Here is a 15163-nt window from a genome sequence, read left to right on the forward strand (position 1 = left end):
AGGAGAAAAGGTTACTCTGCAACAGCTTGAGAAACTAGCAATATCCATTTTGAGCACTTCTTAAGGATGCAAATCCCAGGGAAATCCCAGGGGTAAACATAAGATTTGCCAATGGATTTCACAGGAATTTTGTTGACTGTCAACAAAATGCAAGAACTGCAAAGCAGTGGTCATAGGAATGACACACGCTGGGCTCACACACAGGCAAATCTGCTGCCCTGACCTGCCACACATCAAGTACCTGCTCAAGCTGCGACTCACTGCGAGCCCAGCTCTTCTCAAGGAGGAGTTGGCTAAGGTTTTTTTAAATACAAAAATCACGTTGTTACACACTTCCTTGGAAAACTGCTGTACCAATTTTAAAAGGAAGCAAAAGCCACACCCCCTTTGCAGGTGTCCAGGCACAGAAAATTACAAAAGAAAGAAGTGTGACAAAAATTAAATGTGTCTGAAACCAAAATCCTTTAATGCAAACGTACCAGACTTAACTTCAAGCTACAAGGTTATCCTTGTGTTTTCTGGCAAAAAAGTAAAGTTTCCATGACCTTTAATAAATTTCACAGAATTTTATTTTAAAACATGAAGCAACTGTTCAAAATCTACCTGTTAATGTTACAAAGAACTACCACAATTAAGGAATCTCTTTCTCTGGGAATGTTCTGTTTTATTTGTTTCTCTTAGAGCATTAAAATACATATTCTTAGATTGTTTTCACTTTTTATGCCATTTAGATGCAGTTTCCATGTCACTTCCTGCTTAACCTACCTTTCCTGAGGTTTGAAAGTGGTTCCAACACTCCCCTTTTAAAAGCTGCTGCTGGATCCTGGACACAAGATCTCAGGCTAAGCATGCTTTGTAAGTGAGGTTCTTTTATTAGAAGATCTCTGTATGCTGTTAATTGATTTGAACGACAAAGTAAAGCTGCAATACTGTGCACGAATTCTGGGACAAGACATGTGTATGTGTTGTCAGCTTGACAGTAGTGATAAGCAACGACCTGGAGAATCAAAAAAAAAAAAAGTGCATTACCCCTTCAATATTTAAGTTGGTTACTAGTTAGTGCAATTATGATCAAGTGTTACTAAATTTCTCTTTCAACTACAAAGTATTTTTCAGTGTTAAAATAATTATCCTACTCCGCAGCTGGTCTCAGATGGTCTGTGGCACAGACACAGAAAGGAAGACATTGAATTAGATTTTGACCTTGTAGGGCACACAAAGAGGGAAAGAAATCACAATGTCAGATTCTGGCAGGAACACACAGTAATTTGAGTTCAGGCCATTTGGATACAGTGGGTAAACAGCTGGGTAACTAAGTAGTACCAGAAAAATAACTTGAGACTCTGTCTAAGCAACTTATTAGCTATAATTTAACAACATTGTGTCACACACTGCAATGACCCAGGGACTAATTTAATCATCATCAGGCAAAAGCAAATGACAGATAGCTATTAAGGACATCTTCATATAGCAGAGAGAAAGGGGACAACTGGCTTTATTCTGATTATTGCAGAGGTGTGCATTAATTAAGAATAAAAAATAACATAGGCCATATTTCTTTGGGGGGAAAAAAAAAAAATCAAACCACAAGTAAAACACAGTGTTCATAGTAAATACAAAGTTTGCACTTCAGTGGTTTTCATAACATTGTTTCCAAAGAACAGGGATCACCCTGAAGACTGCAACAACAGCCTCATGTTTTCCTCACAACTATTTGCATACAATTCAGACATTAATTACTTTTACTACTTAGTCAAAAAAATGAAACACTTATCATAATAATCTAATGCAAAAATAACTTCTAATTGCTTCCTTCAGCCTCTCAGAGTATGGAAAATAGACTACATTCAGACTCAACCTGTATCACAGAATACAGATGGATTACACAGAGACCAAACATTTTCTTTTTTTTTTTCCCAGAATTTTGCTTTTGGAAGGTACGATGAGCATCTACCCATAGAGAACACACAGCCCCTTTTGCAAGTAAAGGATCCCAACCTCCCATACGCACATGAAACAGATGTGAAATTTTAAATGTTAACTCTATGACAAAGCAGAATTCAAATAATAACTTGAAAGGTAGTAAAGTGGGTATTTGGTTTCACGGTCATGAAACATACCCACCTGTTGGAAGTGTCCAATGTTACGGCCTGTTCTCCCACCACTGCCTACTGGCATACCCAGGAGGTCTGCAAAGCAGGCTGCCTCCCCCAGGCTAGAGGTTTTCTAACGTACTGAAAATCTGTCAGTAAGTGAAAACTCACCCTTGAAGCAAGACGTCTCACAGAATCACCTGCTTGGTTTTGGTATTCAGGAGCACCAGAAAAATTCAGAGTCTTCATTGTATTGGAACCACTTGCTGGAGAAGCAGACAGGGGTAACTGACTTAAAGGAATCTCCTGACAGGGGTCACCACCTATTTTTGAAAGACAACAAATACAAAAGAGACTAAATTTGCTGACAGCAGATTGTTTTATAGGAAAACATTACAGAATACCTTTACTGCTGAAAATTAAAACTGAACAATAGCATTAAAAGAAGCCTAAACTAGTCTGATAAATACAGGCACATATTTGCAACTTAAACATTTTAAAACAATTCAACTGACTTTTAGATCAAAACTACAGAATCACTGAAAGCAAAACCATGCTGATGTGAACATTACATATGCAATGACTCGTTTAAACTGATAGTTATTGTATGACTGAACTCTTGGGAAAGATAAACTGTTTATCACTGTTATTATTAATAATAATATTATTATTTGAAGTGTCAGCAGGGGAAGTAGCAGTGACAAGCCACACCATCCTTCCGGTTATCGCAGGCAGTAGCCGAGCCAGGTGACTGACTCCGATGGATCCCAGCAGGAGACAGTGGGTTTCTCCAGAGCTTTACTCCTGCCTCTCCTGCAGCTCTGTGGGACACGCCCGGGGTACGCTGGGGCAGAAACGTGTCACTGCTCTCCAAACTCACGGGAGAACGAGCTCCTGCAGTCACCCTGCCAGCAGAGTTTAGGGCACACTCTGCCTGACAGCAGGAAGGGACCCTGCGTGCCGTCTCCTTTTCACCGTCTCTTTTGACGGGCTGAGACCACGCTACATTACATGGAAGGTATTTGTCAAAGCATCCAATTTTAACAGCTTCCTTTCCTCACTGGAGGAAACAAGTATTTGCCAGGGAGTTGATAAGGCCCGACTACCTTAAGCCAAAAAAGCAAACGACATTTGACTCTTGTTATTAGTACAATTACTGAGAAAAGGAACATACTTTTAGGGGATGAATTAGGGCTATTTGAAGCTATTTGTCTCATGCGACTTCCGTGGCAGCTAAGTGCCACCAGCCGAGAAATAATTGCAGTCTTCCCAAATCCCACATTTCCAGTAATGACAGCTCCCCTGTTCTCTGCTGGATCAGTATTCTTCAATTTTTCTTCAATCACTTGAAACAGCCATTCTCTTCCGACAAACACCGAGTCTGTCGTTATACTTGGCACTTCAAACAACAGTGGCTTCAGCAAAATGTCTTGAGGCTTATAGGGGATGAAATGACCTGAGAAAAGGTGGCAGGGACAAAAGCGTATGAGAAGAAACTCAACATGCAATGAAACAGCACTGTTTCAGAAGATAATTTCATTCGGTGACCTTGTTAATAGCATTCATAATCAGACTTCTTAGAGCTTTCATCATGAAAACGATAAGGACTGATTTGCTCAGTTCAGGTCACCTCCATAATTCCTATGTGAATTATACTCTAAAGAAGGAAAGTTACAAGTATAATTTGAGGATTTTTTTACAATTGACCTTGAGTTAATAAGTTGCAGAATCCGAAAGTTTTCTTAAAAATGCATTAATAATTCTATCTATAAATGGGGAAGTGTCAAACACTTTTCAGTTTAGAGTGAACTACACTGCTGAGCATCTCAGTGTCAGGTCTTCAAATCTGTAAAGACATTTACAAAGAAACAGAAAAAGGTACAGAGAATAAATTTTTCTGTTTTAAAAACCCGTGTATTTTTAAAGTAACGTATAAAAAAATTACTACCTGTTTTTCTGTACTTATGAAGCTAGAAGAACAGAAACTACACAGCACAGCTGAAAGTAGTCATGTTTGATTACTGTAACCTACACATTTGGCAAACACCTGACAAGACTTAGAGAGAGAAGAATTTGGGTTTGGTCACATAAAATACATTAAAATTTACCAAAATAATAATGTTCACTAATATAATGCTCTAAGGATTCATTAACCAAACCTCATGTTACACAAATGCTGTTTCAGCATTTCTCTCTGACTGAAAAAAAATAAATGAAAGAGGACAGCATAGCATCTATATACGATCTCAAGATCAGTTTTACCAGGAATTTGCTTAAGTTTTTCTTCTTTGAATTGCTATTTGTTGTGACAGATGCTCTTGAGCCCTTGACCAAACTAGCGGCAGTTTGGTTCAGGCTGCAGAGGAGGTAAAGGCCTGAGCTGCAACCCAGCCAAGAACCTCTCCAGTTCCAGTCCGCTCTCTGGACAGCCGCAAGGAGCAGAGCGGCACCGTCAGCATTGACACATGGGAGCCCGGAACACCCACGTGCGCTGAAGGCACGAGCAGCAGCGGCTCCTCGAAGGCTGGTTCCTCAAGGTGCAGAGAGAGTTGTGGGCACCAGGTGCCTCCCGCACACCTTCTGCACCGCATGCGGCTTGATCGCAAGCCAACCACTTTATTCCATCAAGAGGGCAGCCTGGTGAGCTGCCTCCCAGCCCTCCCCTCAAGGCTGCTCCTCAGGCAGAGCCCTCTCACCACAGGTAACCTGGTGTTACAGGGCACTCAGATTTCCTCTTGGTAACTTTGAATCGTTGTTATATCCTTTGTACGTAAGTGACAGAGTGAACCTTGCCATCAAACTTTGTGAAGCCACGCTTTTACAACATGGTATTTCAATAAAAGCACTTTTGCTGGTACCTTAGATAGTGGTCCTTTGAGCAGTCTAACTCACCCACTTGTGACACGGGTCAATTAACAGAGCCTGCAGATAGCTAAGCTAGTTAAGAGGAGAAAACAAACAAATCGCATACATCACTTGCATTTAACATAAACCTGCTATTTTCAGACTCAACGACCAGAGATATCGAAGTATATATTAGTCGTAAATAATTAGTCATAAATAAGTCTAATGGTATTAGATCAGTTTTCTTCCTAAAACAGCCTCTTGAAGATTTTAAATTCAGCACAGTATTTCTTAAGTTGCAGTACACTCGTATCCAAATGACACATGATAAAACCTGGCAGTCAAGAAAATATTCAGTACAGTTCCCCAACACTGGTATTACACAACTTTGGTTTGGAGATCCACGTGATCTGCATTGCCCTGCCCAGGCACACTTAGATACACAATGCACTGATTTCTTATTAAAAAACATACATTCAATTTCTAAACCACAGCATTATGCAGCAAAAAGTGTAAGCAAGCATCGTATTTTCAGACATGCTGAGTGATCTGTCAGGAGAACTCTAAAATAACAGTTTGTGGGATGGGGGTGTTCACAAATATCACAGAACATCCCTGTTACAAAACCACTGAGGAACTGCACGACCAGGCCAAGACAGATGCGGGTGTAAATATATGTACCTTTACTTTCCTGCTGCACTCTTCCACCAGCAGTGTTGTGCCAAGGTAAGCGAATTGAAGTGCGTAAAGGAGTATTTCTCTGTCCATCCAAATAACTCAGGTCTTCCAGTTTGGTTGAACTTGTTGCTAGAGTATTAAAGGATTGAAGCTTATTTTTCTCTCAGTGTAAGTTACAAAGATTATTATCATTTATTACAGTTCTTTCCTCAACATAGTACTTATAGGTAAGTTCTTCTAGACCATGGCAGCGGTTAAGTCATAAGATTTACAAAATGCTTTTCAGTCAAGTTCACTAAAGATTTAGCTGGACTTTTGCCCCTTTCAGATGGCCCTCACATCTGCCTGAACCCCCCCACGTGGTAAACAGTTCTCATGTTAACACAATTCCCTTTTTCACTATGAGAACAACCATATCAGTGAGGTCAGAAGTCTTAGGAGCAGGTTCTGATACTAGCTGCCAGTACAGTATCTGTGAGGAAATATTTATATTCTTTTTGCATCAAATGCTGCAGAATTGTGGATAACAATTTTTATTTTCTTCAATTTTTAAACCAAAACAATAGCTATACAAAAGAACCGAAAATCCAGAGAACATATTTGTTGAGTTGTATCAGGGATATGTATTTTTTCACCAGAAATAAACCAAATGAATATTCACATTAAAAAAAAGCAGTTTTCAAAACTGGTAACAAATCCAAAGTCTTCCATCTGTTGGAGGGACAACACAGCAGGGCACAAGCAATTCAGATTTCTGGAGTGCACTGACAATAACTTTCTGACATAGGTGACTAAGGAGCCAAAAAGGAAAGAGGCTCAGGACCCAACAGAAGCAGGGAAGAAGACAGTGGACCAGAAACCTCCAGGGGCCCCCAACAACCCACCGCAGTCTATGCTTTTCTAACACTCACAAAACTCAGGTATTGTAAGTCTACGAGAATCCAAAGCTAAAATCTGGGGATCAGTATTTCAGACAGCTGTAACAATAAAAGGGCACTTACTGCAGTCCTCTTTGGCAACAAAGCCATTTAGTTCAGAGTGACATTCCCCAAAATTTATGCAGTAGTGCTATAATATCCATGAAAATAAAGTGTTTGCTGTTTCCTCCTGTCCTAGAGTCAGCAAAACTAGTGTCCCTCTCCAAAAGGCACTAATTTTAAATGGACATGTAGATCAAGTACGTTGAAAAAACATGAATCACACACAAGCAGTACAAATGCTCCAAACAATAATCAAGAGCAGAACAAATGAGCTTAACATATAATGCAGAGTTGGAATACCACCTGCATCACATTCATGAACTAGGAAGTTTTCTTCAGGAAGAGAATAACATAAGACAGAAGGAAAAGCAGGAGCACGGTATGGTTACGGTCCATCTCAGAACTTGAAAACAGGAAGTGAGATGTAATAAAAGGGGAAGCAGGAACAGCAAAACACAAGTCAGTGATTCCTAAAACAACACTCCTGCTTTTCTAGCAGGTATTGGAGGTGTGACAACTTCCAATTCCACATTCATCTAGGAAAAATTTCTTCAGTCACCCTTATCTGCAAGGACATTGCAGGTTATTTCTTGCATGTGTAGCACAAGTATCCAGTTTTTAAAGAGAGATATTTAGCACTGGCACTGAAAAGTCAGAAAACATGTCATTTACAGCTTAGAAGCACACTAGATTTCACAAAAATCTGTAGCTAAAATCTCTGCACTATCAGATACTAGAACATCTAAGATCAGGATACGACATTTCCTTTGACAATCTGCACAGAGCATTAACTTTCCAGCATTATAAAACTATAGCTCAGCTCATTCAGTAGGCAAATTGCAGGTAAACCAAGCTATTCTCAAAGCAGACTCAAAATTGTTTCTAACATTTCTAATTTTATAACTATGTAAAATAGCTACAGACATGCAAATTCATGATGATTGTTTGCTGCTGTTCACTGTAAGACATTCAGTTCTGTCAACAGGATGATTCTAATGAACAAACACAGCAGAAAGCTGGAAACCTTTGTTCTGTGGTAACAGCGGTTTTGTGCAAAACTGTGGACTCCCCCTGCCCCTGTGAAACTGGGCATTAGTGTTTCATATCATAATACAGTGCTGCAAAATAATCCTTCAACTGTGGAATTTTGAAACAATGTGCTAATAATAACTTTCATGGTATTTTAGAACTCAAATTACCTTTCTAAGACTGCAGTCTGTGTTTTAGTATCTTCCCTGACACTTCATGAAACATTCTAAATGTACGATTTTTTTTTTCTAAAGCACTGGATTTTGGCTATTACTGACAAGTCTTAAGTTCTTGATAATGTTTACTGAGCTGCTTAATAGCATTTTTTCCTGTTGCAATTCCAATATATTACAATTTGTTGGACTTTTCTGGAATAAACACATTATACATTTCCTTTGAAAATGAAATGGAGAGTGTTTCCTTTTTTCCCCCCCCCCAGCTGAACCAACATGTTTGTGCCTTCACAATGAAAACACAGAATTAGTGTTCATACTACAATCTATACCCTTTCAAAATGTAAAGTGGTATTGTCAGAACTTAAAGGAGTCTCATAAAAATTGCTAGCATGTTCTTTCCCAAAATTTTGCCACTGACAATCACAGAAGTTGGATTACGAGTAATAATTCCCCTATACATCCTACCATACTAAGAAAATTCCACGCATCAATTTTTGTTTCATCTTTTATACTAAAAATACTCCCTTTGACTGACAGTATTTTCTAGCCGGAATGAAGTGTAATATCCCCCCCTCTTTCTTCTAGGAATCAGCAGCTCCCAAGCCCTAACCTCATTAGTGAAGTTTTCTGCAGTTAGCAAGATTTTTAACTCTGAATTTTTAGTTAGTTAAACCTGCCGCCACATATATGGCACCCACACTTCTGAACAACATCAGGAGGTTTCTCTTGCAGGGTTGTATTTACGTAAGCGAATTGTCAATTACTGTTAGAATTTGATGGGCTCTACTATCAGATTTTAAGTCAGAAGTGCTTTTTCAGAGATCTGTCTATTTTACACTTAGAAAAATTAATGGTAAGGTCATGTATGTACCTACCACAACTGAACAGACTCACGTTTTCTGAAGGAACAGTTCCACAAGAAGGCAGAATTTCATATAGTTCTTTAAAGAATATACACGTCTCTTGCTCAAAAGAGATCAAAGTATGATTTTGGTCTTAGCCAGATTTACAGATCTAGCAAAGGTGAGCATACACCAAAAGCAACAACCTCAAGGATTAGTTGACACCAGATACAGTCCTAGAATGACTGATGGACTTTTAAAGTGTTCCAGAAGTCCTGACCTAACCAATACCTACTAAAAGGCATGATAAAAGCCCTCTGTATGACAATTTTAAACAGCTTAGGTAATGCTCATCTGTTCAGTTTAGAACCTATGCTTTTTTCTTTTGTCCTATAAAAATACTTGCATACTAACAACATGACTTCAACAGGAAGATTCAACAGAAATGTCCCATCATTAAGAACAACCTTTCTTCTACCTCAGAACTTTACCTGCAACGGAGTTTGGACGAGGCATTATTAAAGAGCCAGAACTTTGAGCATAAGGAACGGGACCCTCTCCTGTTGGCACTACTTTTGGCAAATTCTCAGCAGACCCAACAGCTTCCTCTTCTGCAACTGGTGAACAATTGTCTGTTCTTCGATCGTGACTAATCCCTTGATGTTTTCCAGCTCTGAGACTCCCATCCTTGCTCCATTCCAAACTGGATCCACTACGATCATCATTTTCTGATGAACTTGTTATAGTTGCTGAAAAAGAGAGGAAAAAAAACCCCATAACTAAAGTGCACATCAGAGGAAAATGGCACACTTGCATTAACATGCATTATAACTTTCATACTCAAAGGCATTTTGGGCCAGCAAATATTCAAGTATTTCTTCACTGGTCATTTTGTTAAATCTAAGAAATATTATTTATCTGAAAGAGCTGAATAACACAGCTTCTCAGACTGGGAAAAACACCTAAGAAAGAGGCAAGAAAATGTTCTGAAGAATCCAGGTGTATCTTTAGATCTACGTAATTTGTGCTGAGGGGGGGAAAAAACCCAAATCAACCACCATTAATGACCTTATATGAAGCATCTACTACTTCACCAAAACGTCTCAGCTTCTTTTAAAAATTAAAATTCTATAATGTATCTTGCAAATTTTCAAACCCTTCTGCAAACATGGAGACAACAAAAGCTCTACAGTTCTCCCCAGGCAGATCCCTGCTCCTTCGGTGACCCCCACGGGTGGCGGGGGGGCAGCCCTGCCGCCTCACCATGGGATACAGGGGGGGCTCTGCTCCGGCAGCTCCCCCCTTCCTCCTCCTTCCTCCCACTGACCTCAGTGTTTGCAGAGGGGTCCTTCTCCTAACTCCTCCTCACAAGCCCCCTCTCCTCCTCCCAGTACCCTTCTCACATACGTTATCCCAGAGGTGCAGCCACCGCCGCTCACTGGCCCGGCCTTGGCCAGAGGCGGCTCCGACTTGGAGCTGGGGGAGCTCTGAGGAGCTTCTCATGGGGGCCACTGCTGCAGCCCCCTCCCCTGCTGCCAAAAACCTGCCACACACACAAACCCAGCACAACCACTAACGAAGTGCAAACGCACAGACTGCTCCTTGGAACTCTGGGCCTTGTCCAGTCAGAAGCAGCACCAACTATTCTTCTTCCACACCAACTGCGCTGCAGCTTCAGCCCTGCGGGACAAGGAGGTGCTCATGCAGCTTTGCATTCTTCAGCTTAGCCTCGCATGTATGAGAACTTTAAGATCCAATGCTTAAATTCAAGAGCTCATATTCTAAGAAATACCAGTAATACAACATACACCTTAGAGCCAATAGAAGAAAAAGCTTTTCAGGCATTCCATTAACCTTTGCACACAGCTTGGACTGTACTTCTATACAACAAATTTATTTCATTTTTATGGTTGTGTCAAAAAAATCTGGCTCCTCCTGAAGTATGAAATACTTAAAACTGTGATTCCTCCTGGAGTGAAATGTAGCATCAGGAAACCTTGCAGCTCAAGATTTCCACACTGAAACAGTGGCAAGTATCCAGAAAAGCCTACGTTTTGGCCAGTAGCCCCGTCTTTTCTCCTACTTAGCTCATTGCTAAAGGTTAAAACCTGCCTCCACTACTATTATGTCAAACTCAACAGAAGCAAAGAAGAATTCAACTACAGCAGTAAAACATTAGAAAACTAGAAGAAACCTGAACTGTAATTAAAAAGGAGTGGAAGAGAGAAAAGACAGATTTGCCATCAGTCTGCTGGCCCAGAAAACATCATGGGAGTGGAAATACAATGGAAGCCCACATAAGTAGCATGAAAGAGCAAGCTATTTTCATGGTTGGATGAACTCTGTCAAAGACATTAGAAAACATATACTTGCTAAACATCATTCAAAATGCACATTTACTACTAAATAGCAAGTTTGAATATACATTTGTATTTAAAATACAGAACCACGGGCCATTTCTTAGAAAGGTGCCTCTTATTCCCTTCTTGGTTTGCGTGCCTTCACAGATGTAAGGGGTGCTGCACTGGGTTGCCAAGGGACAAGGGGTGTTCCAATTCTCCCTGGATTTGAGACATGAATGACAGCTCCACGGCACTGCGGCAGATGATTTTCATACGGTCCCAGGATCATGAACCATGTAGACTTGACTGAAGGAGCTCCCTCCCAACCTCCCATCTTCTCTAAGGTTCTTGCCCTCTGCTCTCACACTCATACGCTTCACAACTCCACCATCCTCTCTCCTCTCTGTACAATAAAGGATGTATTTTCATGTTTCTCCTATTTTTGAATTAGTTCAATAAGCAACTTTTATCACTGCGTTCAAAAATCTTTTCTTAAAAACATTAGTACTTACAAGGTTATACAATGGATAATGTAGTTGGCATGGTAATGTACTGTTTTAAAACAAACATAAGACTAGTTCTGACCTCATTCAGGACACAGACTTATAGAATATTTCAAGCTTGCAAAACATGGGTAATAGGTTCGTATCAGTATCTACATCTGTCCACTTGAGAGACGGGAATCTCTCACTCAAGAACAGGTTTTAAAAATGGTTAAAGAACAGAGCTCCAGCCTATTATCCTGTCTTTCCTGAAGGAGAGAAGGAACCCACTCCACTCCAAAACCAACAGCTGCTTCTATAGTCTTGGATGAACTGTGCATTACCACATTACTGCATTACATGATACTGTAAATGTATTTATTCCAAGACTTCATAAAGTATCTGCATAAGAAATGCCTCTTCTGTGACATTAAACTGCGAATACAAAAGATGCACACATCCCTCCCTGAGCTGCAGTACCTCACTGAAGAGCTCAGTAAGGCTGAAAGCATGTAATTAACAGAGAAACAGGACCCTTTTTCCCCTTCTCCATCATGTACCAGAGAAGTTTTTCAGTGCAGTACCACTTTAAACCAATGAACAAACACATTGGTTTAATCTCCAAAACTAAGTATTGCAAACCAACATGACTCCTCTTTTTATAAAAGGCAAGCACTCACCACTTAGAGAAGCCTTAAAGGTCCCAAATTTTTAAGAAACGTGCCTAAGCAGAAGTCCCTAGTAGTCAGCCTACACATCACTTACAGAGCTAGTAAAAGCTTAAGCATAAATGCATTTATGAAGGTAGAAGTATCTTTGTAACCACAACCTATCTGGGAAGCCTATTTTCTTTTAATGGCACAAGTCTCCTAGATCCTGTGCCATTCAGAGACCTGATTTAAACCATTAAAAAAGCAAAACCCCTATAAAACATTTTAAACAAGGAGATGACTAAGGTATACTGACAGATATTTTTTGTAACAAAAGGCATTACTGTTTCTTCTAGTCATACACTGCTGTATTTTTACACCAATGTACTCACTTTTACAACCATTTCTGTTTGTTTTCTACTTGCTTCAGCGTAATCAAGACAGGAAACCCTAAATTCTGACAGAACCTACAACTAATCTACTCTATTCTCAAGTCAGGCAATGACTGAAATCTGAGCACCCAAGAGCAACAATTCCAATATACCTTTTCCTTTATATCAAAACGTTGATGCTATCTCAAAACTAGATCTTGCACAAAATTGACCATGAACAATGTTTTTGTATGGAACAAGTTCACAAAGTAATTTTCTAAAACTGAAGTACTTGAAGAGTTATACAGATGAGTCTTTTGACCCATGATGAACATCTCTTTTAGGATAACCTATCAGTAAAAATAATGTTATGTCATAACTTATGACTATTAATTACTTCACTTTATAATAAAATGCAAGAACATCTATAAAGCCAGAGCAAAGTGTTGTCAACTGTGTTATGAAAACATGTATTATCACTAGTTCTTGGCAAGTACTACACCAATTATCATGATGGTAGTATTCATAATGGCAGACAGAGACCACTTTCACTTGGAATTCCTTCTATAAACAGTTGTCAATAAAAAAGTACTAAGTTCACAGTCAAAGACAATGACACAACTTGGGTTTACTTTGTCAAATCTAGGCATTTAAGATTTAGAATTGCTTTCCTTTTTCAGCCTCTCTAAATTTAGTCCATCAGCTAGACTTAAATAAAACTGAAAGCTCACTTTTGGATATTGAGAAAGTATCAGGTTAGGGGGCATTTTGTGCCTTGTTTTTGTGAATAAGCTTAACAGCTGTTACAAGATCAATTTTAAAAGGGATCGACTGGTTAAGGAGTCAACATATCAAACAAATAATTGACTAAACCAATAAAGAAGATTAAACCTTCTTACAACAGTTTATAACAACATGAAAAATATACGCTTTTTACATCTTAGTCTGACCTTCCAGAAAATAGTATTAAAACTGCCACCTGAGTGCCCAAAGACATGTGTAGATAGGGGAGAGGACAAAGACCCTTTAGGGCAGGGAGCAGAAATAGGGAAGATGGCACAAATGAGGCAGCAAAGAATTCAGATCTTTTCTTTAGTACTGAACAGGCTTACTGAAATATGCAGGTAGTTGGTGAAAGGAGCCGTGTACCAGTGGGTCTGTGATGGCAGCTGTCGCTAAAGGTGACTGACTGCCCGCAGCAGATGCACATACAGCCTCCATTCAGCCATCCAGTCAGTGGAGGGTCATACAATTTTACCTCTTCCATGAGAGAATCATAGAAGATCTCGAGTTGGAAGGGACCCATAAGGACCATCAGATGCCCTGTTTTACCTTCATTTTCATGCCAATTACTCAGAAGTTTGCACTGTTTTTAAACAGTTTGATTTAGGTTATTCTCATAAGAAGTAGCATCATTATTTTTTCCTCAGCTGGAAATTAAACCAGCTTCAAGCTCTGCTATGCTTCACCATTATGAAATGTATTGTAGAGACATATATAATGGAAAAGGAAAAAGGTAGAAGAAAATAAGAAATGGAGGGAAACAGAGGAAACTAATGATTTTGAAGGAAAACATGGAGAAATTAGACCTGTACCAGGAAAACGAAAGAAGGGAAAGGCATGCCTAACAACAGCAAGTGTTACAGCTAAAGAATATGATTTCTGTGTTTCAAGTAGAGAGGATTTGAAATGGGATCAGTGGACAGCCTAAAATCGAACAGAACGACATGAAGCAGCTATTCAGACTTGTACTGTTAAGAGAAGATTAATTTCTACTAATTGCATTACTAGTTAAGATGCTTACCTATAATTCCGCTGTCCTTGCTCTCCAGGGTGGAGCTCGGGCTGCTGATGGTTCCACAGGGGCTACCTTTGGTAGCTGCTGTCTTGCCAATGCAGCTATTGAGAGTTGAGCAGGGACTATCAGTGCTGGGAGAGGTAGTGCTGCTTGTGAGGGTGGAGCATGGGCTCACGCCTTGACTGGCTGCTGCACACTGCAACAGGAGGGAAAACAAAGAGTTACTGCACAGGAGGGAGCACACTACTGCACTGAAAATGACAAACATCATCAGAACAAAGCAGAGAGCCCACTTTCCAAGCAAAAACTTCAATAAGCACAAGCTTTATCTTGATTTGGAAGTTTAATGATGTGCTTTCAGATTACTCTTAAAAAGCGACTTCTGAGAAAAAAAGGGGAATTTCATAGTTCAGTGGAAGAGTTGCAGTGAGACAGATTTCTTCTCTATTAAATGTCTTACTGGATACCCCTCCCATCCACCTCCAATATTAATTCTTTGGGTTAAAAGCACTAGAACTGCAGTCTTATTCACATTTCACTACCAATGAAACCCAAATTGATGCACTAAGATTTATGAGGCCTGGGACTAAAAGTGAGGAGAGGAAGGGCAAGAAAGAGAGATTGGTAGTTAGTGAGCAGTTTTGGTTAGCAGATGAGTTTCATATGGGTAGTAGCTGCTTGCTTCTCCCCAATTCCTCTACCCCCAAATGGCCGAGAAAGACTGTCAATTGGAAATGAACTTCTCAGGAAAAACAAACACACACCCCCCAAAGGCATGCTCCTAATTTTAACAAAGCACTGACATTTTCCAGTCACATAAATCACTGAGAACAGAAGGAAAAAAAGATCCTCCTAAATACTAAAATAAGGCAGAGATA

At 39.8% G+C, this 15163-nt stretch overlaps 1 protein-coding gene across 11 annotated transcripts in view; it reads right to left on the reverse strand.

The window, feature by feature from the left end:
• Positions 1-15163, reverse strand: part of TANC1 (tetratricopeptide repeat, ankyrin repeat and coiled-coil containing 1) — an 88224-nt gene that overhangs the window by 23770 nt on the left and 49291 nt on the right. For all 11 annotated transcript variants that reach the window (XM_074828393.1, XM_074828388.1, XM_074828390.1 and 8 more), the window contains 6 exons: positions 14292-14481; positions 9134-9391; positions 5619-5744; positions 3268-3549; positions 2265-2416; positions 766-997 (listed from right to left, as the gene is read on the reverse strand). In XM_074828393.1, the coding sequence (XP_074684494.1) occupies positions 766-997; positions 2265-2416; positions 3268-3549; positions 5619-5744; positions 9134-9391; positions 14292-14481 (1240 nt within the window). The remainder of the gene's footprint in view (positions 1-765; positions 998-2264; positions 2417-3267; positions 3550-5618; positions 5745-9133; positions 9392-14291; positions 14482-15163) is intronic.

This window comes from Strix aluco, chromosome 6 (assembly GCF_031877795.1).
Source record: "Strix aluco isolate bStrAlu1 chromosome 6, bStrAlu1.hap1, whole genome shotgun sequence".
Lineage (NCBI taxonomy): Eukaryota > Metazoa > Chordata > Aves > Strigiformes > Strigidae > Strix > Strix aluco.